This window comes from Salmo salar, chromosome 12 (assembly GCF_965601325.2).
Source record: "Salmo salar chromosome 12, fSalSal1, whole genome shotgun sequence".
Lineage (NCBI taxonomy): Eukaryota > Metazoa > Chordata > Actinopteri > Salmoniformes > Salmonidae > Salmo > Salmo salar.
Genome location: NC_138302.1, coordinates 66494251 through 66520371, shown reverse-complemented (window position 1 = coordinate 66520371; position 26121 = coordinate 66494251). Strand labels below are relative to the sequence as shown.

Sequence of the window (26121 nt, the reverse complement as noted above, 5' to 3'; positions counted from 1 at the left end):
TTTAAATTCAGGCTGTAACACAACAGCATTTGGAAAAGGTCAAGGAGTGTGAATACTTTCTGAAGGCACTGTATATTCTTATGGGAGCCAAATTGTTTATGTGATCATCAGAGGGGAAAAGAAAGCACATCTATGCTCCAGAGTCTCAGCTTTCAGGAATGGGTTCATAATAGCTTACAGCCAAAGCGGTTCAAACACTAGAGCCAAATTCATAGGATGAAAATACATTCAACATTGGCCTCAGAAACCACCAGAAACTAATCGCCAGAAGCTTCCGTTTTACCACAGAGAGCGTTGGCTTCAATCTGTTCCCCTCTACCTTTCCTGTCTGGCAAAGAACCAGGATGTTGTCTCTGGTTTTTAATCTGAATTTAGAGAACTGAAAATGGAATATGAATGCATCTGAGAAGTTCAATATATTAAACTTTGATTAACTTGAAATTATGGTTTGTAAATTTGATACACAGACAATATAGTCCAATATCTACCCTATTGAAATGTAATATATAAATATAGAATTTGAATATTCAATTAAATTAAAATATTATTTGAAAACTGAACACAATATTCATTCAATTTCAAATCATGAAATACAAGTTCAATGATTCAATTTGTGCATTAGACGTTCAAAAATATTAAATTCGAATTCAATATCCTAATACAAATTCAAAATTATATAATTAAAATACAATCTGTTGGCAATGAAATCACTCCATATAAAACTTCTAAGCCCCTTAACCCAAAGACTTAACACTTAACACTGAGTGCATGTATAGTAGTCTCTCATGACAGACTTAATATTAGCTGGCCTGTGCACACACAAGATTTGGTTCTAGGTGCCATGATCATATGTACTGTATAGAGACCACGGAAGAGGCGACAGGAGAGGGTTTACTCCCATCAAAATATGTCCACGATAAGCAGACTGATAAGCAGACCGCCTACCATCCCGCTCAGCCTATGGCTTTATAATGAAGCACACAATGAGAGCACAGCATCTCTCACAGGGTCTTAGCATGCAAAGCCTCCTCTATTTGGTTTTTACTATATGTGAATTCTTCTGCATTAGGTGAATCTGTTTCAGCTGTAGATGCCATTATCTACTTCATTCTAAAGAGGTGACTGCTATGTGTGGGGAGAACTATGGGAGGATTGGCAGGTTGGTCTTGGATTGTGGAATAATAGACATGTTGAATCATAAGGAATCATAGAGATCCAATTATATAATTTCTATGCGTTTAATATGCTAAACTGACATATGGGAATTTAAAAATTGTCAAGAATTTGATGACCAGTTGGTCAATATACACTTGGGACACAAAAACTAAAAAGTACTGTAAAATATTTATTACAAAGTTAATATGTACACTTGACAGTACATGTAAAGACCAATTAGTGACTAGTCCATGAAAAAATGTAATTTCCTATAAAGATATCAATACTAACAAAATGACACATATGTATTGCATAACTTGCCATATCCTGAAAATGTGCTTAAAGTAAGAAAGGTAAAGGCGTTTAACAGAGTTCAGCTCAGATGTTTCCTGTCCTCTTCCCAGCATTCCTCCTCAGGTTTTCCGTGCTCGTTTTCCCATGACAAAGGGCAGAGCAGAGTCTTCCTCCCTGGAGCAGAAAACCCGCTTCCCACTCAAGGCGTTCTCTGAAACTCTGGAGAGAGAAATTCTCATAAGTGAGTCTGGGGCTTTTGGTCATGTATCAAGCCCCAGATTAATGGAGCAGAAAGACCAAATGACATTATTAGAAAAAATTACAATTCATGACTTCTATGGAACAATTCTTTCACAGACAAATGGGCAGCAAAAGGTGTCTTTATTTGCCCTGGTGAGTCCTGTCTCATGTGGCTGTTCCCTATACAGCCCTGACCAAATCACACTCAGGGCTGCTCTGCCACAGATAGTTACAGCATAGCCATCTCTGCATGCATGGGGGGGGGGGGGGTGATAATAGTAGAACATTTAGGTTATGTCTCCCATCCCTAAGTGGTATCACCACTAATGATATAGTTAGATTAAAACACTTCTTGACAACAGGCATGGTGGTCTGGATGCAGTACAGGCCCTAATCTACTGTCCACTGTCACAGCATAAGGCTTATAACATAAAGGATTTCTACCTGCTCTGTTCTCCGCTCACATTCCTCTGTGGCCACATACCCACTAACACAGACAGAAGGTCAACATGTGGAGGTCAGGTCTCTGCAGGGGGCAGCAAGTCACAGACCGCTCTGCACTGTGGGGTACATGTAAGACATCACAACATCTAGAGCATTGGCCTGGCAGGGTGCTGCAGGCCAAAGGGCATAGTCTCAAGAAGAGCTATGGTGGCCCTTCAGGTCGTTCTCCTAGTATCTAGGCCAGTGATCCCCAGTGGGGTGACTGAAGTGTTATTTTGGAAATGTTGACACAAGGAAACGACTTTCTCCATGACATCAAAAAGGAAACAGTAGTCTAAAACAAAAGGCTTTTGGGGAAAGGGGGATACCTAGTCAGTTGTACAACTGAATGCCTTCAACTGAAATCTGTCTTCCGCATTTAACCCCTCTGAATCAGAGAGGTGCAGGGGGCTGCCTTAATCGCCATTTTGAAAGACTTATCTGTGCTCTAGCTCTGAATGAAATGCCCCACCTGACCTTCCAGGGTCTGCTGATTTCCTCTCCGAAATGATAAAATCCCAGAGATTGCTTTCTCCTGAACTTTCCCACCTCTCTCCCTCTCCGTTCCCTCTGCTGCTTATCGCCAGTGCGACGCACAGAATCCTGAGAAGTAGTCATATGTTCTTCTCCCCGATTTCTTTTTTCCACAATTAACTAACACCAAGGGGTAAACAGGTTTTCGGGTTGTTAATCTGCCCAAATCATTTCCCACCCATCTATGTTTCATTTGGAATAACCTGAAGACTGGATAAGTCAAATTAAATCAAATTGCAGTGGTCACGTACACATATTTTGCAGATGTTTCCAGCTCAAACAGTGCAGTAATACCTAATACAAAACAATACACACAAATCCCTGCAAATAAAAAGAAATGAAGAAACATCAGAATAGCCCTGAGACATGGGGAAATGAGTGGAGTAGAATAGAAGAATGCTCTGTGACCTGCGGTTCACTCTACCTTGGTTAGCGCATGGCCAACAAGTCACACAGACAATTATCACCCAGAGCTGTGTTTGGCTTCCTCGCTGGACAGCAGAATGAATGTGCCCTTCTATTGCAATGGCACTGGCTATAGATAGGACCAACTTCAACAGACTGCAGACTGTCGCCTCAGAAGTTATTATGTGCTCCCCTCTCTCTCACAGCAACTTTGTTTTGATGATTGGAGAGAGGACACTTGCCAGGGAAAAATCCAATAGGTCCTTTTGAACTAAGCCTAGTTTATTACATTTTACAAGCCACCTCCTCATCATACACCAATTACACAAAGTAATTTTTAGAACACATACTCATTCAAGGGTTTTTCTTTATTTTTACATTGTAGAATAATAGTGAAGACATCAAAACTATGAAATAACACATATGGAATCATGTACGAACCAAAAAAGTATTAAACAAATCCAAATATATTTTATATTTCAGATTCTTTAAATAGCCACCCTTTGCCTTGATGACAGCTTTGCACACTCTTGGCATTCTCTCAACCATCTTCACCTGGAATGCACTTCAATTAACAGGTGTGCCTTCTTCAAAGTAAATGTGTGGATTTTCTTTCCTTCTTAATGCGCTTGAGCCAATCAGTTGTGCTGTGACAAGGTAGGGGGGCATACAGAAGATAGCCCTATTTGGTAAAAGACCAAGTCCATATTATGGCAAGAACACCTCAAATAAGCAAAGAGAAACGACAGCCCATCATTACTTTAAGACATGAAGGTCAGTCTGCGGAAAATTTCAAGAACTTTGAAAGTTTCTTCAAGTACAGTCGCAAAAGCCATCAAGCGCTATGATGAAACTGGCTCTCATGAGGACCGCCACAGGAAAGGAAGACCCAGAGTTACCTCTGCTGAAGAGGATACGTTCATTAGCGTTAACTGCACCTCAGATTGCAGCCCAAATAAATGCTTCACAGAGTTCAAGTAACAGACACATCTCAATATCAACTGTTCAGAAGAGACTGCGTGAATCAGGCCTTCATGGTCAACATTCCATTACTAAAGGACACCAATAAGAAGAGACTTGCTTGGGCCAAGAAACATGAGCAATGAACATTCGACCGGTGGAAATTTGTCCATTGGTCTGGAGTCCAAATTTGAGATTTTCGGATCCAACCGCTGTGTGTTTGTGAGACGTGGTGTGGGTGAACGGATGTTCTCCACATGTGTATTTCCCACCGTAAAGCACGGAGGAGGTGGTGTTATGGTGTGGGGGTCCTTTGCTGGTGACACTGTGATTTATTTAGAATTCAAGGCACACTTAATCAGCATGGCCACAACAGCATTCTGCAGCCATACACTATCCCATCTGGTTTGGGCTTAGTGGGACTATCATTTGTTTTTCAACAGGACAATGACTCAACACACCTCCAGGCTGTGTAAGGGCTATTTTACCAAGAAGGAAAGTGATTGAGTGCTGCATCAGATGACCTGGCCTCCACAATCCCACGACCTCAACCAAATTGAGATGGTTTGGGATGAGTCGAACCGCAGAGTGAAGGAAAAGCAGCCAACAAGTGCTCAGCATATGTGGGAACTCCTTCAAGACTGTTGGAAAGGCATTCCAGGTGAAGCTGGTTGAGAGAATGCCAAGCATGTGCAAAGCTGTCATCAAGGCAAAGGGTGGATATTTAAAGAATCTGAAATATAAAATATATTTGGATTTATTTACACTTTTTTGGTTCGTACATGATTCCATATGTTATTTCATAGTTTATGTCTTCACTATTATTCTACAATGTAGATAATAGTAAAAATAAAGAAAAACCCTTGAATGAGTATGTGTTCTAAAACTTTTGACCGTTAGTGTAAATTGTTGCATTCTTCAGTTTAAAAAAAGAAGGTCCGCCAATGCAAAAACCAGATCAAAATTAATTTATATGACTGGTTTAAGTAAATACATTGCTTGCTCACTGGGAAATGAATATCCAGTGACAACTGTGTGGAGTTTGGAGTTTGTGACAGCAACTATGTGACCTATTATAGTACTATAGACACTATGTCCTGGGATTTCCTATGATTTTCTATGTAGAACAACCCGTTCTAACAACTTGTGTAGCTTATGAGCGTAATAGAGAAAAATCAGTTGCAACCCAATTCTGATCTTTTTTCCACTAATTGGTCAGCTCTATTTCCAATTAGTTAAAAAAATGTAAATGCAGCCAGATTGACTCAGATAAATATAAAGGTGGCACAGCTCTACATGTGTTCAGAGTTGCCCTCGTATACCACATAGACATTTTAGTTGACGTCTGCCAAGGATTCTTAACTCACAATCCATAAAAAGCCCTGCTGAAATTGAATCTGCTATGCCATTTAGGTCACAGCAACCGCACACTTTTGTTTGGTGGAAAAATGTCTACACAGATGCACACTCAAATCTACAGTGCATTCGGAAAGTATTTAGACCCCTTCCCTTTTTCCACATTTTGTTACGTTACAGCCTTATTCTAAAATGTATTAAATACACATTTTTCCTCATCAATATACACACAATAACCCATAATGACAAAGCGAAAACAGGTCTCTAGAAATGTTTCCAAAAATCTGAAATACCTTATTTACAGAAGTATTCAGACCTTTTGTTATGAGAATCAAAATTGAGCTCAGGTGCATCCATTTTCCACTGATCATCCCTGAGATGTTTCTACAACTTAATCGGAGTCCACCTGTGGTAAATTCAATTGATTGAACATGATTTGGAAAGGCACACACCTGTCTATATAAGGTCCCACAGTTGACAGTGAAGGGTACCAAAAAATATCTGCAGCATTGAAGGACGCAAAGAACACAGTAGCCTCCATCATTATTTTTATTACCCTGGACCCGAGGGTAATAAAAGTGTGGAAAAGTGTGTGTGTGGGTGAAAACAAGTCAATTTTTACAAAAAGGTTTGCTATGTGCCTTTACTCCTCCCTGGGCCTGCTGTTTCAACATAGCACCAATAACCTGTCTGTCTGTCTCCCTGCCTGTCTGCCTGTCTCCCGCTTTTCTGGCACTCTTTACCCTTTGAAGTGTGTGAAACTAAACAATGTCTTGCGGGAACCTGCACAATGTTATTACAATACATTATTTTGATACATTCTTAAAAAAAAGTAGTATTTTCCCACACTGTACCCCAGCCAGGTACAAATTGGGGGAGGGACACAACAAATAAATAGCTTTGCATGTGTGGCTCCTTACCACAATCAATCAGTATGGCAAAAATAATCTCTGCTCAGAGGGCCTTAGAAATATTTTTTACAGAGAGAGAAGCTAGTGTGGAAGGAGCATCTTCCACTTTGGAAGATGAATAATTTTCTGTGTATGAGGATCATGTCTCTATCAATTCGGAGTCTGACAGTGACTTGGAAGAAGAGGATGAGATTGACCCTCAGCCAGCCCCATAACCAGCCCGTCAGCAACCAGCTCAACAGCAGCCTGCAGGAGGAGAAATATGTATGTAAAAAAGTCTTCTTGACGAAGGAATGAGCCACCCTGCATGGCCGCCAATGTGATAAGGATGAAACCAGAGAAAAACACGAATGGCGGTTACTCATGGGCAGGACATAAAGTATTATTTTTAACTGTTCATCCCAGACACCATCCAGTGAATTATTCTGGACTGCACTAATTTGGAGGGAAGGCATGCTTTTTTGTTTTTTTTTATCCTTGCTGGTGTTTTCAGATCCAAATAGGGATTCCACAGAATCCCTGTGGGATGCAGAAACTGGCAGAGAAGTTTTCCGTGCAACAATGTCTCTGGAAAACTTCCACATTATTTCCAGGATTATCTGCTTCGATAACCGAGGCACCAGACCAGCTCGGCGGCAGAGAGACAAGCTAGCTGCAATCAGTGTGGGACAAGTGGGTGGACCACCTTCCCCTGTTTTACAACCCTGGGCCCAACGTTACTGTTGATGAGCATCTTATGCCATTTAGGGTCCGCTGTCCCTTCAGGCAGTACATACCGTCTAAACCCGCAAAATATGGAATCAAGATCTGGGCTGCCTGTGATGCTGCTTCATCATATGCGTGGAACTTGCAAGTGTATACAGGGAAGCCAGGAGGAGTCTCTGAGAAGAACCAAGGGATCCGGTTGTCCTGAATGTGACACAGGGACCCAGTGGCCACAACATCACATGCGATAACTTTTTTACTTTGCACAAGCTGGGACAGGAGCACCTCAAGTGGAAGCTGATGATGGTAGGAACAGTACAAAAAAAACAAGCCAGAGCTCCTACCTCAGCTGTTGAATACACGTAACCGGCCTATCAATTCCTCTAGGTTTGTGTTCACGGCCGACACGTCCCTAGTGTCCTACGTGCCAAAGAAAGGCAAAAATGTGGTACTTATGAGTACGCTGCATAGGGATGGGAGAATCTGTGTCCAGGAACATCAAAAAACAGAAATCATAATGGATTACAATGCCACAAAAGCAGAGGTGGACAATTTAGACAAGATGGTGACTGGCTACAGCTGCAAAAGAAGAAACCTACGCTGGCCACTTCTGATATTCTTCAACATCTTGGACATCTCGTTTGTCATCTGGATGGCATTGAACCCAAATTGGAACAGAGAGAAGCTCCAGAGGAGACGGCTCTTTTTCAAGGAGCTGGGCAAGGCATTATTAAGACCTCAAATCCAGGGGAGGCAACATATCCCAAGGACCCCAGCTTCTGCAGTCATCGTGAGGAGGATTCAAGAGGAGGATGCTGGTGCCCCATCCACTCTACCCACAGAACCAACAACTCCAATACCGGAAGTAAGTGTGAGTGATGTTGTTGCATGTGTGTGTCTGAGTCTCCTACCTTGGCCTGATGTAACTATATATGTGAGTGAGATGTTAGTAAGATTCCAGAACTAAATGTTTTCATCATTCTAGATTGCAGCCAGTAGAAACAAGAAGCGCTGTGATGCAAAAATTCTAGCTTAATGCTTAGAATTAAAAAGGTTTTGTAAGATATTATTCATCCTAATCAGACAGGTTTTTTACATGGACGATACATTGGAGATAATATAAGACCGATACTGGAAACAATAGAACACTATGAAATATCTGGGAAAGCACGCCTGGTTTTCATAGCAGACTTTGAAAAGGCTTTTGATAAAGTATGACTGGAGTTTATATATAAATGCCTGGAATATTTCAATTTTGGAGAATCTCTTATAAAATGGGTTAAAGTTATGTACCCTAGGTGTAGAATAGTAAATAATGGCTACATTTCAGAAAGTTTTAAACTGTCAAGATGAGTAAAACAAGGTGGTCCATTATAGGCACTTTAACTATTTATTATTGGCATCGAAATGTTAGCTGTTACAATTAGATCCAACAATAATATTAAAGGATTAGAAATCCATGCCTTAAAAACAAAAGGTGTCATTGTACGCTGATGATTCATGTTTTCTTTTAAATCCACAATTAGAATCCCTCCACAGACTCATAGAGGATCTAGATACTTTTTCTAACCTCTCTGGATTAAAACCAAATTATGATAAACACCAGTCTCAACATCAACAGTGAAGAGGCGACTCTGGGATGCTGGCCTTCTAGGCAGAGTTCCTCTGTCCAGTGTCTGTGTTCTTTTGCCCATCTTAATCTTCTCTTTTTATTGGCCAGTCTGAGATATGGCTTTTTATTTGCAACTCTGCCTAGAAGGCCAGCATCCAGGAGTCGCCTCTTCACCGTTGACGTTGAGACTGGTGTTTTGCGGGTACTATTTGATGAAGCTGCCAGTTGAAGACTTGTGAGGTGTCTGTTTCTCCAACTAGACACTAATGTACTTGCCCTCTTGCTCAGTTGTGCAACGGGGCCTTCCACTCCTCTTTCTATTCTGGTTAGCGCCAGTTTGCGCTGTTCTGTGAAGGGAGTAGTACACAGCGTTGTACGAGATATTTAGTTTCTTGGCAATTTTTCATTTCTCAGAACAAGAATAGACTGACGAGTTTCAGAAGAAAGGTCTTTGTTTATGGCCATTTTAATCCTGTAATCGAACCCACAAATGCTGATGCTCCAGATACTCAACTAATCTAAAGAAGGCCAGTTATATTGCTTTTTTAAAATCAGGACAACAGTTTTCAGCTGTGCTAACATAATTGCAAAAGGGTTTTCTAATGATCAATTAGCCTTTTAAAATCATAAACTTGGATTAGCTAACACAACATGCCATTGGAACACAGGAGTGATGGTTGCTGATAATGGGCCTCTGTACGCCTATGTAGATATTCCATTAAAGATCAGCCATTTCCAGCTACAATAGTCATTTACAACATTAAAAATGTCTACACTGTATTTCTGATCAATTTTGTTATTTTAATGGACAAAAATGTGCTTTTCTTTAAAAAACAAGGAAATTTCTAAGTGACCCAAACTTTTGAATGTTAGTGTATATTTACGCCAAAAATATATGGGGGATTGGAAATGATGCAGACAATTACGTTGATGCAATATTAAAGATGATCCACCCCCTAAGAGAGTGAGAAAAAAGAAGCGCTGTGATGTGTGTGGACCCAAGAAGTACAGGAAGACACAGAACACATGCATCAAGTGCAAGAAATGCATTAGGAACACACACAGTAAAACGCTGTACCTTATGTGGTGTGTAGAACTGCCTTAATTTGTGATCAATGGGGCTCATTTATCATTTCCATAAAATTCGGTATGTAAAACCTGTCCTTCCAATTCGTTCAGTTCAAAGCAATAAATATCAATAGTGATGAAAACCTTGTTTCATTTATTTTTGATCAAGATAAACAAGATTTATTCCATCCATGTCTTGATTATAATATATTTCTGTTCACCAAACAAAAATAGCATTTTTATTGATAAATGTGATCCAGCAGAGGTAAATGGCAACTATTAACCATGTATGGTGTCTATATTGTAGTCAATTGTAGTCAACTAATATAGGTCAACATCTAAGAATTAAGTATTTTTACATAAATTGTTATGGCTGTATTGTTTTAAAACCCCAATAATGTTGTTGGTCCATCAGACCCGTGAACATTGGATGAATAACAAAAACACCACACAAGGGTTAAAACCTCAAAGGATAAGATGATCCAAATTTCAAAACAAGTCCTTTTTGGCTAGCCACAGTAGTCAACTAGCTAGCTAGGTAGCCATTTAGCTTTCTAGCACATTCCCAAAAGGTGGTTTGAAATGTGGCTTGAAATCCCCGATTCCATGTGCTTTTTGGCTGTTTATATTGCAGGAAAAAGAACCGATTAGAATCGAATATGCCAAAAAATTGGATTTGAGTCGCATTAAACTTCCAATGTGAACAATACTTTAGAGCGCATTTGTTTTTTCCTCCCAAAATGTGTAAAATGACTTGTTGTTTAACTTACTTTCACTGCACTTTGAAATGTTGGTGGGGGCTCATTAGCATATTTGGGGGCATGGTCTAAAATATGTTGTATTTGTGCCAACTGTTAGTGGAAGTGTTGTAGTTTAAGTGGTTTTATCGCTATGTTGATTAAGGTTGAGCACCCAGTTCTACAATATTTGTAATAGCATGTGACAATCAAGAGCCACACTTTAAAAAGAGGTTACTGTGCATTTTCCAGTAAGTTAATGGCAGTTGGTCACTGGGAAGTTTATGTTTAATTTTCAATAACTTACTGCAAGTAGTTATTGTAAAATTCACAGTAACTTACGGTGGCTCATCGCTATCACGCTCACTGACCTGATGGTGTGTCAGGAAGGTCAGTTTGATGCCAACCAAGAGGTTGAGGCACGGTGAAGCCCAAGTGTGCGCACCACAAAGGATGGTTAGGAGCTTTCTTGTAATTAGAAAACCTTCTGGCAGCTAGTTGCAAGTAAGTTACTGTGCATTTTACAACAGCTTACTGACATCTGGTTGCCACTAAGTTACCGTGCATTTTACAATAACTTACTAACATCTGGGCGAGTTAAGCTGCCAGTAAGTTAATGGCAGTTAGTTGCCAGTTACTGGTTATTAAGTTACTGTGAATTTTACAATAACTTAGTGACAGCTGGTTGCCAATTAGGTAACCCAAAATTCACAGCAACTTCTAGACAACTAACTTCCATGAAGTTCCTGTGAAATGCACAGTAACTTTTTAAGTGACTCTGTGAGGGTAATTCTCACCAGGTGTCAGAAAAACCTTTCAGTAAGTCGTGTTGCTTGGGTAAAGATTTCAGTAAGACCTATTTGACAGACTCGGTTATTTCCATCTCTACCTGGATATTCAGCAGTGAACACATTTACCTTAGGTACATACTGTAGGTATCTAATCAAGACCAGGTCTAGGCCTGCCTACCTTATGCCAGTCAGAGGAGAAGAAGGGAAGGCTGTTGTCTGTCTGGAAGCCCCTCTGCAACCATTACTTTGGCCACCAACCAAACTTGTTCTTGGAATTCCTTAGGACTCACCGGGGGCCTATTCTAGGGCCTATTCATGTACATAAATCAGGTCTTTCAGGAACATAATCAGCAGACATGGAAAAGTAAATAAATAAAGGCCATGTTCACAATATTATAGTCCACAACAGGGCCCAATGGGCGGAGGGATACTAACCTGGGCGTGAGGTGGGGGTGGAGGGATATAAACCTAGGTGCAAGGTGGGGGTGGAAGGATATGACTACTGGACGGACAGAGAAGAGAGGGAAAACAACATTTGGTTCATGGATCCGCATTTGTGGGGGTAGAGAGGGATGGGTATGGGGAGGTAACTTTAACCGATACCATCTGGGCCAGACATTTCTGACAAAACCAAAGGTTACAGATAAGACTTTTACATGCTTTCAGAGGGAAACTCTCCCTGTCTTGCAATCATTACTTTAAAATGAAGAACTAAATCATGGCTTCCTACTCATGAGTTCACCAGTTGTTCCCAGCTCCAGCTCTCAGGGGGAGTTGTGAATGGCTGTATATAGAGCAGAGATGTGAGGCTGTGTATTCAGCCCAGCAGAGGAGGAATGACATCAGGAACGTACGGTGGCAGCCATAGACATCACTGAAAGGTCATCGAGACAGAGATGAAGAGTGTGACCTTGATTATCCCCAAACACAATGACAGAGACACAACAAGAGGGGAGTCAAATTTATTGCCCTACCATGTTTGATATTCCAACTGGCTCTCATCAAGGTGACTGTATGCGAACAACCCTTTGTTCTCCTACATTAAAGAGGCAAGGGGAAGTACACAAACAGAAAAGCTTCAGATTATGATATCCGAACTAGCATGCACAATGCACACACCAAGTAAGGCACAGGCTTTACATGCCAGCAACATACCACCCTGCATCCCACTGCTGGCTTGCCTCTGAAGCTAAGCAGGTTTGGTCCTGGTCAGTCCATGGATGGGAGACCAGATGCTTCTGGAAGTGGTGTTGGGGGGCCAATAGAGGGCACTCTTCACTCTGGTCTAAGGAGATCCGAGGGCAGTGAAGGGGACATTGCCCTGCATAGGGTGCCGTCTTTCGGATGGGTGCTGGATGGGTGTCCTGACTCTCTGTGGTCATTAAAAAACGCTTGGCACTTATCATAAGATTATTAACCCTGGTGTAATGGCTAAATGGCCACACAATTGGCATATTTCACTTCTCTAGCTGATGTATGGTAAGAATTCTGGCAAGAAAATCATTGCTGTGCATCACCCAGGTGGGTGCTACACATTGGATGAGGTAAGTTTCCCAAGGGGTGCATGTTTTGGTTTTTGCCCTAACACGATTCAGCTGGGGACAAGGAGAGAGTTTAGAAAACCCTGCCCTTCTATGTAAAGCTCTTTGGAGTACCTCAGCTAGCAGAAAAGCGCTATGTAAATCCAATCAATTATTAACATGCTATAATTGGTTCTCCATATGAGAGTTGTTCCCTTCAGAGTCAACTCTCAGCCTTGTACTTGCCATCCTTGACTTGAGCGTTGACAAACAGCAGCACCATGAACACCTGGTAATGGGCTGTCCAAAAATTACTAGAGCGCTTCTGCACACTGATTGGACAACAAGCATTCACGTGACATGGACCAGGTTCCATAGCTGTTTTGAGGACAAGGGAATGCCCAGCGCTATATATCTGGGACTCAACGTAAATGTCTAATTTTCCCAAGTCCATTCATGGGAAATCACCACATTAGCACGGGCACCAACTGGGAAAAGTCATTCTTCAATAGATGCTCCATTGTCAGTTAGGTGCTGTTTTGTTAAATAACTTTCCTCCCACTCTTGTAGGGTATTAATTTAAAAGCAGTGTCACATTTTGGAGACAAGCAGGTATGTGCAGAAAGTAAAATGTCAGGAAGACACACTTCAGTTCTCCTGATGGTGGAAAGAATGGGCATCATGAGGTTTAGAGGGAGATGTGACCGCAGCTCACGGAAACTCCACTATGTAACGGCTGCAAAATAAATAGCCAATTGGTTTTGTGGCAACAGACTTGCATTATGAATGGGAGGATCCTTGGCAGGCATCGTCACGGCCGAGCTCCTGTCAAATCTCATGTGATGTGTCAGGATTTCCGTTATGAAAATATGGCACCGGACATCCGACCAGCAGCACTTAAATTTATCGGATCCAAATACATTGGGTGCGTAACCTGATATATATCCCAAATTCATACAACCAGTAGGCCTACATAAAACATTTGTTTTAAAGCAATGAATCTGATGCAACAGATCAGAAAGTTTAGCTTAAAATGTTGATAAGATATTACTTTTTAACGTTATTATCGCAGCAATGCGCACAAGGCAGTAGGCTACGTGCCAATGTACATTTGGCTAACGGACAACGAAAGGAAGTTGAGAAAAATAGGGTACTGGTTTCAATGGTATTTGGAAGTCTTTATAAAATACAATTGCCTCCATGGATATGGTCCAATTTTGCTTAGGCTACTTTGAAGCAAGGAAAACATGCCTCAGTAAAATGTTCAATTAAGTAGTTAAATGCATACTGCCTCCAGCTCATTGCAAAGTGGTGTGTGACACACTGATGAAGCCTGCCTTCCGTTGCATTTTAATGGGGAATGGGAAGCACGCCTCAATTACCAGTTGAGAAATAAAGATAGTTTTTGGGCCACGATTAAAAAACTATTATTAATAAACTAATTAGCATTTAGAATTGTATGCAATGATTGGGTTTATTAAAGCGCTGTCTGACAGATTTTCTGCTCAAAGGCTCTGTATCTGTATGATGTGCGCATGTGCTAAATAAGATACATAACTAATATAAACACCAGCCATGACATGGGAACCAGCTGTGCAACAGGACTGATCATTACTCTGAGGTGGAGGGTGAGCCGGAGCTGCACCTTGGCTGACTACACTTCAAACAGTCATAGGCTTTAGGGGGCCTCACAACTTGAGACTGGAGGGACCAAAACCTTGGGAGTAGGTTTATGATACAGTGCTGTGAAAAAGTATTTGCTCCCTTTATGATACTAAATGTTATCAGATCTTCAACCAAAACCCATTATTAGATAAGGAATGAGTTTACAATAACAATTATTTTTGAAAAAGCAATATTCCCATTACACTCAATAACTGGTTGTGCCATCTTTAGCTGCAATGACTGCAACCAAATGCTTCCTGTAGTTATTGATCAGTCTCTCACATCGCTGTGGAGGACCTTTGGCCCACTCTTGCATGCGGAACTACTTTAACTAGGCAACATTTGTGGGTTTTCAAGCATGAACTATGTGTTTCAAGACCTGCCACAGCATCTCAATTGGGATTAGGTCTTGACTTTGACTAGGCAATTCCAAAACGTCTAATTAGTTGCTTTTTCATGTAGACACACGCAAACATTGTGCGTTTTGGATCAGTGTCTTGCTGCATGACCCAGTTGCGCTACAGTTTCAGCTCACAGACAGTTGTCCTGACATTCTCCTGTAGAATTATCTGATACAGAGCATAATTCACGGTTCCTTCTATTAAGGCAAGTCGTCCAGGTCCTGAGGCAGCAAAGCATCCCCAAACCATCACACTACCACCACCATGCTTGACCCTTGGTATGAGGTTCTTACTGTGGAATGCATTGTTTGGTGTTCTCCAGGCATAATGGAACCCATGTTGTCCAAAACGTTGACTCAAGTTCGCCAAAAAGCACCCGGAAGCACATCAAGACTCTTGTAATAATGTTCTATGGACAGATGAGTCAAAAGTATAACTTTTTGGATGACATGGGTCCCATTATGCCTGGCGAAAACCAAACCTAACATTAGCAGATTGTTAGTTGAAAAAGCATTAATCCGTGTCAAGTCAAGCAAGGCAGCTGTCCAAGCAGTTGCGTCAGCAATTTCAGATCCAATCTGCCCATCAGTGAGGCCTACAATTACCCACTATTGGCAATTTCCTCGCATCAGCTAACTCCAAATGACAAAAACCCAGCTAGCAGAATTGAGCTGAAGACTGCCCGTCTCCAACAGATGTCCTGATGTGGCAACATGGCAGTAGCTGACATGATGATGAGGCTGCATGTTTCCAAACATCAGTGTTGTGTGTGAAGGTTTTGTTATTAAATTTGTCTGAAGAGCAGAATAACTTACTCATTGCATCTGTCAGCGAAGACGTCGGAGACGGAACTGAGAAAACAGAGAGGAGAAACTTGCTATTAATAGTGTTCAGAGCGTCAACCAGTCATCACAACGGAGCAGCACTTAAGTGGAACAGAGAAGAGAGAGAAAGAGATAGAGAGTTAAGCCTGTCAATGATGTCCATCCTGTAGACAGGCTATCAACTCTCTTAGCTCAGCATGTATCACACATCTCATGAGCAGCCCTCCCTCGCCTCATAACTTATGTTGACAGAGCATATCTCTCACATCCAACTCTCCTACTTCGAAAGCACATTTGCATGCTGCTGCTGGCATCCAGCTAAATGGTGGGAAGAACATGTGTAACAAACAGGATGCAAGTTTCTGACAGTTTATATATTACAATGCAATACATCACACTGAGAGAAGAGTTTTCGAAAAGCAACACCTGAAATAACTTATTTGGACTGAGACTTTTTTTTTCACCTTTATTTAACCAGGTAGGCCAGTTGAGAACAATTTCTCATTTACAACTGCGACCTGGCCAAGATAAAGCAAAGCAGCTCGACAAAAACAACAACACAGAGTTACACTTGGGATAAACAAACATACAGTCAATAACACAATAGAAAAGTCTATATACAGTGTGTGCAAATGAGGTAAGATAAGGGAGGTAAGGCAATAAATAGGCCATATTGGTGAAATAATTACAATTTAGCAATTAAACACTGGAGTGATAGATGTGCAGAAGATGAATGTGCAAGTAGAGATAATGGGGTGCAAGGATAAAAATAAATAAATAACAGTATGGGGATGAGGTAGTTGGATGGGCTATTTACAGATGGGCTATGTACAGGCGCAGTGATCTGTGAGCTGCTCTGACAGCTGGTGCTTAAAGTTAGAGAGGGAGATATGAGTCGCCAGCTTCAGTGATTTTTGCAATTCGTTGCAGTCATTGGCAGCAGAGAACTGGAAGGAAAGGTGGCCAAAGGAGGAATTGGCTTTGGGGGTGACCAGTGAAATATACTTATCGATACATACAGATATCCATGTCGATATCAATGTGTGTTTGCCTGAATTGAAATCAATTCATATACTGTAGGTTCAGCCAAAAGAGGGCCCTGGACAGCACGTTCCTGTTCCTGGTCTGCAGGGTCCTAGAGTATGAGGACGAACCTGGGTCTGCAGCTCCCCATTGCAGCCAGCTGGTCTGTGCAATAAGGACTGGATTGGGGTGAAGAGGTGCTGGGGCAGAGGCTGAGCTCTGCGACCCAGTGGGCTGGGCTGGGGGATCAAGGCTCGAGGCTGGGTCAGCCTGTAAGATGATTGCTGAGCTTTGTCTCTCTAATGAAAAGCCTACGGGAGCAATGAGGAGCAGCTCTGTGGAGAAAGCGGAGGAAATTCGCAAGCTGGAGGCTGCACCCTAACGAGGCACAGCCAGCCACTCAGGAGTCCTGCCACAGGGAAGACCTCTGTAACAAGTCGCAAAATTAGTTGTGCTTCTGAAGGCCATAGTGACTCTGGGGGATGATATGGGATTCAGAAAAAAGCATGGGGCACACAACACACAAACAAAAGAAAAGGTCAACCCAAAAAATGCATATTTCAGGAGAGTTAGCACTTTGCAGTCTTTCTAAGAACCACTCTCGGGCTCTGCTTATGGGCATGGGGGGGGGGGGGGGGGGGCGTGGGGGTCAATGACAAAGAAAACACAATTGTGATTGTCAAAGTGGTATCAAAGATTAGGAAAAGGAAAGCACTTCACAGAGTAATTTCCTCCCTGGGTGGTTTCTTTGCCTTTTGGACAGAGGGGAAGAGAAATGAGGGAGACAGACACAAAGAAAGAGAGAGAACACTGTCCCCGTGATACTATCCAGCTGAGTCGTTTGGACTATGGCCTAGCCCAGGGATAGAAAACACTAATACGGGACCAATATGACAAAAATGAATCTATAGAAATATATATATACAGTACCAGTCCAAATTTTGGACACACCTACTCAATCAAGGGTTTTTCTTTATTTTTAATAGTTTCAACATTGTAGAATAACAGTAAAGACATCAAAACTATGAAACTACACATTTGGAATCATGTAGTAACCAAAAAAGTGTTAAATATATTAAAGATTTTAGATTCTTCAAAGTAGCCACCCTTTGCCTTGATGACAGCTTTGCACACTCTTGGCATTCTCTCATTCTCTCAACCAGCTTCATCTGGAATGCTTTTCCAACAGTCTAGAATAAGTTCCCACATGTGCTGAACAATTGTTGGATGCTATTCCATCGCTCTGCGGTCCAACTCATTCCAAACCATCTCAATTGGGTTGAGGTCGTGATTGTGGAGGACAGGTCATCTGATGCAGCACCCTATCACTCTCCTTCTTGGTCAAATAGCCCTTACACAGCCTGGAGGTGTGTGGGGTCATTGTCCTGTTGGAAAACAAATGATAGTTCCACTAAGCACAAAACAGATGGGATGGTGTATCGCTGCAGAATGCTGTTGTAGCCATGCTGCTGCCTTGAATTCTAAATAAATCACAGACGGTGTCACCAGCGAAGCACCCCCACACCATCATACCTCCTCCTCCATGCTTCACGGTGGGAACCACACATGCGGAGATCATCCGCTCACCTACTCTGCGTCTCACAAAGACACAGCGGTTGGAACCAAAAATCTCAAATTTGGACTCATCAGACCAAAGTACAGGTTTCCACTGGTCTCATTTCCATTGCTTGTGTTTCTTGGCCCAAGCTAGTATCTTCTTATTATTGGTATCCTTTAGATGTGTTTTGTTTTCTTCAGCAAATCGACCATGAAGGCCTCATTCACGCAGTCTCTGAACTCTGAACAGTTGATGTTGAGATGTGTCTGTTACTCTGTGAAGCATTTATTTGGGCTGCAATGTGAGGTGCAGTTAATTGCTGATTTCTGAGGCTAGTAACTCTAATGAACTGATCCTCTGCAGTAGATGTAACTATGGGTCCTGCTTTCATTTGGCGGTCCTCATGAGAGCCAGTTTCATCATAGCGCTTGATGGGTTTGAAGACTGCACTAAAAAGAAATGTTCAAAGTACTTGTAATGTTCCGGAATTGACTGACCTTCATGTCTAAAGTAATGATGGACTGTTGTTTCTCAGCTAATTTGACTGTAAATATGGACTTGGTCTTTTACCAACCCTTCCTTGTCACAACACAAGTGATTGGCTCAAACACATTCAGAAGGAAAGAAATTCCACAAATGTTCTTCTAACAAGGCACACCTGTTAATTGAAATGCATTGCAAATGACTACCTCATGAAGCTGGTTGAGAGGATGCCAAGAGTGTGCAAAGATGTCATGAAGGCAAAGGGTGGCTACTTTGAAGAATCTCAAATATAAAATATATTTTGATTAGCTTAACACTTTTTAGGTTACTACATGATTCCATATGTGTTATTTCAAAGTTGATGTCTTCATTATTATTCTACAATGTAGAAAATAGTAAAAATAAATAAAAACCCTGGAATGAGTAGGTGTGTCCAATCTTTTGACTGGTACTGTACGTACGTACGTAAAAAAAAAACTAAAAAAACATACATACATACATACATACATACATACATACACACACACATACAAGAGGGGTACATACATACAAGAGGGGTACATACATACAAGAGGGGTACATGCATACATACAGACGTGGCCAATAGTTTTGAGAATGACACAAATATTAATTTTCACAAAGTCTGCTGCCTCAGTTTGCATGATGGCAATACTCCAGAATGTAATGAAGAGTGATCAGATGAATTGCAATTAATTGCAAAGCCCCTCTTTGCCATGAAATGAACTGAATCCCCAAAAACGTTTCCACTGCATTTCGGCCCTGCCACAAAAGGGCCAGCTGACATCATGTCAGTGATTCTCTCATTAACACAGGTGTGAGTGTTGACGAGGACAAGGCTGGAGATCACTATGTCATGCTGATTGAGTTCAAATAATAGACTGGAAGCTTCAAAAGGAGGGTGGTGCTTGGAATCATTGTTCTTCCTCTGTCAACCATGGTTATCTGCAAGGAAACACGTGCCGTCATAATTGCTTTGCACAAAAAGGGCTTCACACGCAAGGATATTGCGGCCAGTAAGATTGCACCTAAATCAACAATTTATTGGATCATCAAGAACTTCAAGGAGAGCGGTTCAATTGTTGTGAAGAAGGCTTCAGGTCGCCCAAGAAAGTCCAGCAAGCGCAAGGACCGTCTCCTGAAGTTGATTCAGCTGCGGGATCGGTACACCACCAGTACAGAGCTAGCTCAGGAATGGCAGCAGGCAGGTGTGAGTGCATCTGCACACACAGTGAGGCGAAGACTTCTGGAGGATGGCCTGCTGTCAAGAAGGGCAGCAAAGAAGCCACTTCTCTCCAAGAAAAACATCAGGGACAGATTGATATTCTGCAAAAGGTACAGGGATTGGACTGCTGAGGACTGGGGTAAAGTCATTTTCTAGGATGAATCCCCTTTCCGATTGTTTGGGGCATCCGGAAAAAAGCTTGTCCGGAGAAGACAAGGTGTGAGCTACCATCAGTCCTGTGTCATACCAACAGTAAAGCATCCTGAGACCATTCATGTGTGGGGTTGCTTCTCAGCCAAGGGAGTGGGCTCACTCACAATTTTGCCTAAGAACACAGCCATGAATAAAGAATGGTACCAACACATCCTCCAAGAGCAACTTCTCCCAACCATCCAGGAACAGTTTGGTGACGAACAATGCCTTTTCCAGCATGATGGCGCACCTTGCCATAAGGCAAAAGTGATAACTAAGTGGCTCGGGGAACAAAACATCGATATTTTGGGTCCATGGCCAGGAAACTCCCCAGAACTTAATCCCACTGAGAACTTGTGGTCAATCCTCAAGAGGCGGGTGAACAAACAAAAACCCACAAATTATGACAAATTCCAAGCATTAATTATGCAAGAATGGCCTGCCATCAGTCAGGATGTGGCCCAGAAGTTAATTGACAGCATGCCAGGGCGGATTGCAGAGGTCTTGAAAAAGAAGCGTCAACACTGCAAATATTGACTCTTTGCATCAACTTCATGTAATTGTCAATAAAAGCCTTTGACACTTATGAAATGCTTGTAATTAAACCTCAGTATTCCATAGTAACATCTGACTAAAATATCTAAAGACACTGAAGCAGAAAACTTTGTGGAAATTAATATTTGTGTCATTCTCAAAACTTTTAGCCACGACTGTACATACCTACATACATACATACATACATACATACATACATGCATACATACACACGGACACACAGTTGTAGTCGGAAGTTTACATACACTTAGGTTGGAGTCATTAAAGCTCATTTTCAACCACTCCACAAATTTCTTGTGAAACAAACTATAGTTTTGGCAAGTCGGTTAGGACATCTACTTTGTGCATGACAAGTAATCTTTCCAACAATTGTTTACAGACAGATTATTTCACTTCTAATTCACTGTATCACAATTCCAGTGGGTCAGAAGTTTACACTAAAGTTACACTAAATTGACTGTGCATTTTAACAGCTTCTGATAGGCTAATTGACATCATTTGAGTCAATTGGAGGTGTACCTGTGGATGTATTTCAAGGCCTACCTTCAAAATCAGTGCCTTTTTGCTTGACATCATGGGAAAATCAAAAGAAATCAGCCAAGACCAATGTAGATGTAAATGTAGACCTCCACAAGTCTGGTTCATCCTTGGGAGATGTTTCTAAACACCTGAAGCTACCACGTTCATCTGTACAAACAATACTACGCAAGTTTAAACACCATGAGACCACGCAGCCGTCATACCGCTCAGGAAGGAAACTCGTTCTGTCTCCTAGAGATGAATGTACTTTGGTGTGAAAAGTGCAAATGAATCCCAGAACAACAGCAAAGGACCTTGTGAAGATCCTGGAGGAAACAGGTACAAAAGTATCTATATCCACAGTAAAACGAGTCCTATATCGACATAACTTGAAAGGCCACTCAGCAAGGAAGAAGCCACTGCTCCAAAACCGCCATAAAAAAGCCAGACTACGGTGTGCAACTGCACATGGGGACAAAGATCGTACTTTTTGGAGAAATGTCCTCTGGTCTGATGAAACAAAAACAGAACTGTTTGGCCATAATGACCATTGTTATGTTTCCAGGAAAAAGGGGGTGGCTTGCAAGCCAAATAACACCATCCCAACCGTGAAGCACGGGGGTGGCAGCATCATGTTGTGGGGGTCCTTTGCTGCAGGAGGGACTGGTGCACTTCACAAAATAGATGGCATCATGAGGAAGAAAATATATGTGGATATATTGAAGCAACATCTCAAGACATCATTCAGGAAGTTAAAGCTTGGTCGCAAATGGGTCTTCCAAATGGACAATGACCCCAAGCACACTTCCAAAGTTGTGGCAAAATGGCTTAAGGACATCAAAGTTAAGGTATTGGAGTGGCCATCACAAAGCCCTGAATGTAATGAAAGAAATACAAGTTGAAATAAATCATTCTCTACTATTATTCTGACATTTCACATTTTTAAAATAAAGTGGTGATCCTAACTGATCTAAAACAGGGAATTTTTACTAGGATTAAATGTCAGGAACTGTGAAAAACTGAGTTCAAATGTATTTGGCTAAGTTGTATGTACACTTCTGACTTCAACCGTATGTACGTACATACATACATACATATGTATGTACGTACAGACATTACAGGATGCAGGAGACTTAACCTCAGCACCGCAGACTGGCTGCAGTGGGCTTCAACTCAGACAAGAGGATGATTATTTTGTCTGCACAAGCAAGATTAAAGGGAGAATAATCACGCTAGCAAGTTTCTGCCAAATCCAAAAAGCTGTCTGTTTCGGTGGTCTGCTTTACTCATTACTCTCCACAGACATCTCAACGATTGCCACTTATAGTAATCTTCTCCACTTTGAGACAGACCGGAAGGTACAGTATGTGGGAGCATGTGTGTGTCTCCTGCAATTGTGTGTGGGACAATCAAATTAAAAGTTAAACTAAATTAAACTAGTCATCAAGGCTAGAACAAACCAACAAAGTAATGCAATTTGTTCCAGAGTACATCTAAATGTATGTAGATTTGAAATGTTTTATATTCTAAAACATGGCACTGTGTCTCTGTGGTGACTAGGGTTGTAAAGGGTCGAAAACTTTCCGGTAAATTTCCGGTATTTTTCAGGAAATTTTCCATGGAAGTTAAGCCCTGGAATTTGGGGAATTTTGCTTAAATTCATCAAAAAGCTATCTTATAACAGTGAACATTTTTTGTTGGATACACGAGGCAATTCTAGGTTTTGTGGCATATTTTGGTTAAACTATCCCCAATTCAATGGAATTGTAACCATGCACAGTTAATTCTTCCACCACATGTGCAGTGTACTCTTCCATCACATGTACAGCTGATTCTCAAGATCTTGCACACTAATGAGATGCCATTGAGCCTACACTGCTACACTGTCTGAGCCAAGGACTACATGCTTTCTGGTAAGTTTTTATTACAATACTGGGTGGGGTGAATATATTTTATATGACATACATGGTTTTTTGTTAAGTAGTAAATAGTAGCCTACAGCAAAGTGTGTTTAAATCATTTTTAACTTAACAATTTCTGCTAGTTAGTTTTTGCTACCATGTGGGTTTTAGCTTGCTTGAGCCTGCTAACTGAGGAGTGTTAATTCACCTGTTGATCTTACAAAGGAGTTGTTTAATCTAACTGCTTAACTATTTATCTGCACATGGAATTGTATCTGGGGTTTTTAAAAAAAATTTTTTTTTTACAATCTTTACAAGAAAATGCCACAGGCACTATATGATGTGTGGAGACATTTCACTGCAGCTAATGTAGCAGGAAAAGTTGTGTACATTTGCAAATACTGTGCCAAATCATATGTGAAGAATGCAACAAAGAGGTAGATTCATCTGGCCAAGTGCATAAAGTTCCCTCAGCACTCACAACAAGCAACCTCTGACAAAAAACCCTCTACTTCTATTTGAGGTGAAAATGATGAATCAGACACCTTATCGATAGCAACAGCTCATGGTCCTCCTGGAATCAGTTTGTTTTACTCAACGGAGAAACGTAGTCAGAGAAACGCTGATGAATGTCTTGCTCGAGCTGTGTATGCAACTGGTTCACCTCTGATGCTCACAGGAAATGTGTATTGGAAGAGATTTCTGAATGTTCTTCGCCTAGCACACATCCCTCCAACCAGATTATCTACTCATTTTCTGGATGCAGAGTTCAACAGAGTTCAAGTGAAAATCAAGCAAATTATAGAGAAAGCAGACTGTATTGCAATCATCTCTGATGGGTGGTAGAATGTTCGTGGGCAAGGAATAATGAACTACATCATCTCCACCCCTCAACCAGTATTCTAAAAGAGTACAGACACAAAGGACAACAGACACACCGGTCTCTACATTGCAGATGAGCTGAAGGCAGTCATCAATGACCTTGGACCACAGAAGGTATTTGGACTGGTGACAGACAAAGCTGCGAACATGAAGGCTGCTTGGTCTAAAGAGGAGGAGTCCTACCCTCACATCACACCCATTGGCTATGTTGCTCATGCATTGAATCTGCTCCTTAAGGACATCATGGCACTGAAAACAATGGATACACTCTACAAGAGAGCCAAGGAAATGGTTAGGTATGTGAAGGGTCATCACCTTATATCAGCAATCTACCTCACCAAGCAAAGTGAGAAGAATAAGAGCACCACCTGTTGGGGTGGTGTTGTCATCATGTTTGACAGTCTCCTGGAGGGGAAGGAGTCTCTCCAAGAAATGGCCATATCACAGTCTGCTGATATGGACAGCCCCATCAAGAGGATCCTCCTGGATGATGTATTTTGGGAGAGAGTGGTAAGCAGCATGAAACTCCTGAAACCTATAGCAGTAGCCATTGCACGGACTGAGGGAGACAATGCCATCCTGTCTGATGTTCAGACTCTGCTTGCAGATGTAAGAGAAGAAATCCGTACTGCCCTGCCCACTTCACTGTTGCTCCAAGCAGAGAAAACTGCAGTTCTGAAATACATCAATAAGCGTGACGACTTCTGCCTGAAGCCCATACACGCTGCAGCGCACATGTTGGACCCAAAGTATGCTGGCAAGAGCATCCTGTCTGGTGCAGAGATCAACAAGGCCTATGGTATAATCACTATCGTGTCTCGCCACCTTGGCCTGGATGAGGGCAAGGTTCTTGGCAGTCTGGCGAAATACACTTCCAAGCAAGGGCTTTGGCATGGAGATGTAATATGGCAGTCGTGCCAACAGATTTCATCAGCCACCTGGTGGAAGAGACTTTGTGGATCTGAGGCTCTTTCCTCTGTTGCCTCCATCATCCTGCAAATCCCACCAACATCAGCTGCCTCAGAGTGCAACTGGTCCTTCTTTGGGAACACACACATCAAAGCACGCAACAGGCTGACCAATACAAGGGTTGGAAAATTGGTGGCCATCCGGGCAAATTTGAGGCTTATTGAGCCTGACAACGAGCCATCCTCAACAAGGTTGGAAAGTGACAGTGAAGATGAGGCCTCAGAGTCTGATGTTCAAGAGGTGGACATTGAGGAGGTCCAGGGAGAAGACATGGAAGCCTGAGAGGAAGACAACCAAATTTTTAGTTTCTAGACTTTCTGGGAGATGCGATCGATCATTCGACATCAAATTCCCTTTCTTTTGTTGTTCAGTGAAATCATCCCATGTGAAGAGTCAACTCATTTTATTAAAGTACAATTCGTAACTAAATAGTTTATTTTATTTTTATTGGAAGGATTTAAACATTTGTAAATTATGTCTACTTATGATAAGGTAAAAAAAGGTTTATGTTTCTGTCTCCATATGATATGGTAAATATATCCAATGCAAAAAACGTCTACATTTAAATGGTATTAATATTAATTTGCATATATTTCCATTAATTCCCATATATTCCTGTTAATTCCCATGGAAAGTTTCCACCTCTGAATATACCCCAAAATGTGCAACCCTAGTGGTGACTTCTACATACTGAACACTCTCTACTTCAAACAAACAGAGACCAACTACAGATTAGATTTCTAACTGGAAATAGCAGGTCTGAGCCTACTGTTTAGGCTCTCAGTGCCGTGGAATCTTACTGAAACCCCCGTGAAATAATATCTCTGGGCCATTAATCACCACTGACACACAAACAACCAGTTTGAAAATGCCAGTGGCCTCAGAAACAAACAGCAAATTAGTTCTATGCGACGGCGTGTGGGGACCGTGGCGGGAGAAAAGTGATATCCCGCACAGGGTTTCCGTTAGCCAGTAATAGCCGGCAAAAAAATGAAAAGCCAATATATAAAACTGCCGCCGCTCAATTGTCCGGAAGAAGAAAAAAAATCTAATTGAAAAATAAGGCTTTTTAGCCTATTCATTGATGGAAATATATATATATTTTTTTAACCTTTATTTAACTAGGCAAGTCAGT

The 26121-nt window shown here is 41.5% G+C and overlaps 1 protein-coding gene across 1 annotated transcript in view; it reads right to left on the bottom strand.

Moving 5' to 3' along the window:
- Nucleotides 1-1332: 1332 nt before the first annotated feature.
- rad18 (RAD18 E3 ubiquitin protein ligase) overlaps nt 1333-26121 on the bottom strand; it is a 99038-nt gene continuing 74249 nt past the window's right edge. The window contains exons 12-13 of the mRNA XM_014132861.3: nt 15653-15688; nt 1333-1668 (exon numbers count right to left, since the gene is read on the bottom strand). Coding sequence (XP_013988336.1) covers nt 1569-1668; nt 15653-15688 — 136 coding nt within the window. The 3' untranslated portion in view covers nt 1333-1568. The remainder of the gene's footprint in view (nt 1669-15652; nt 15689-26121) is intronic.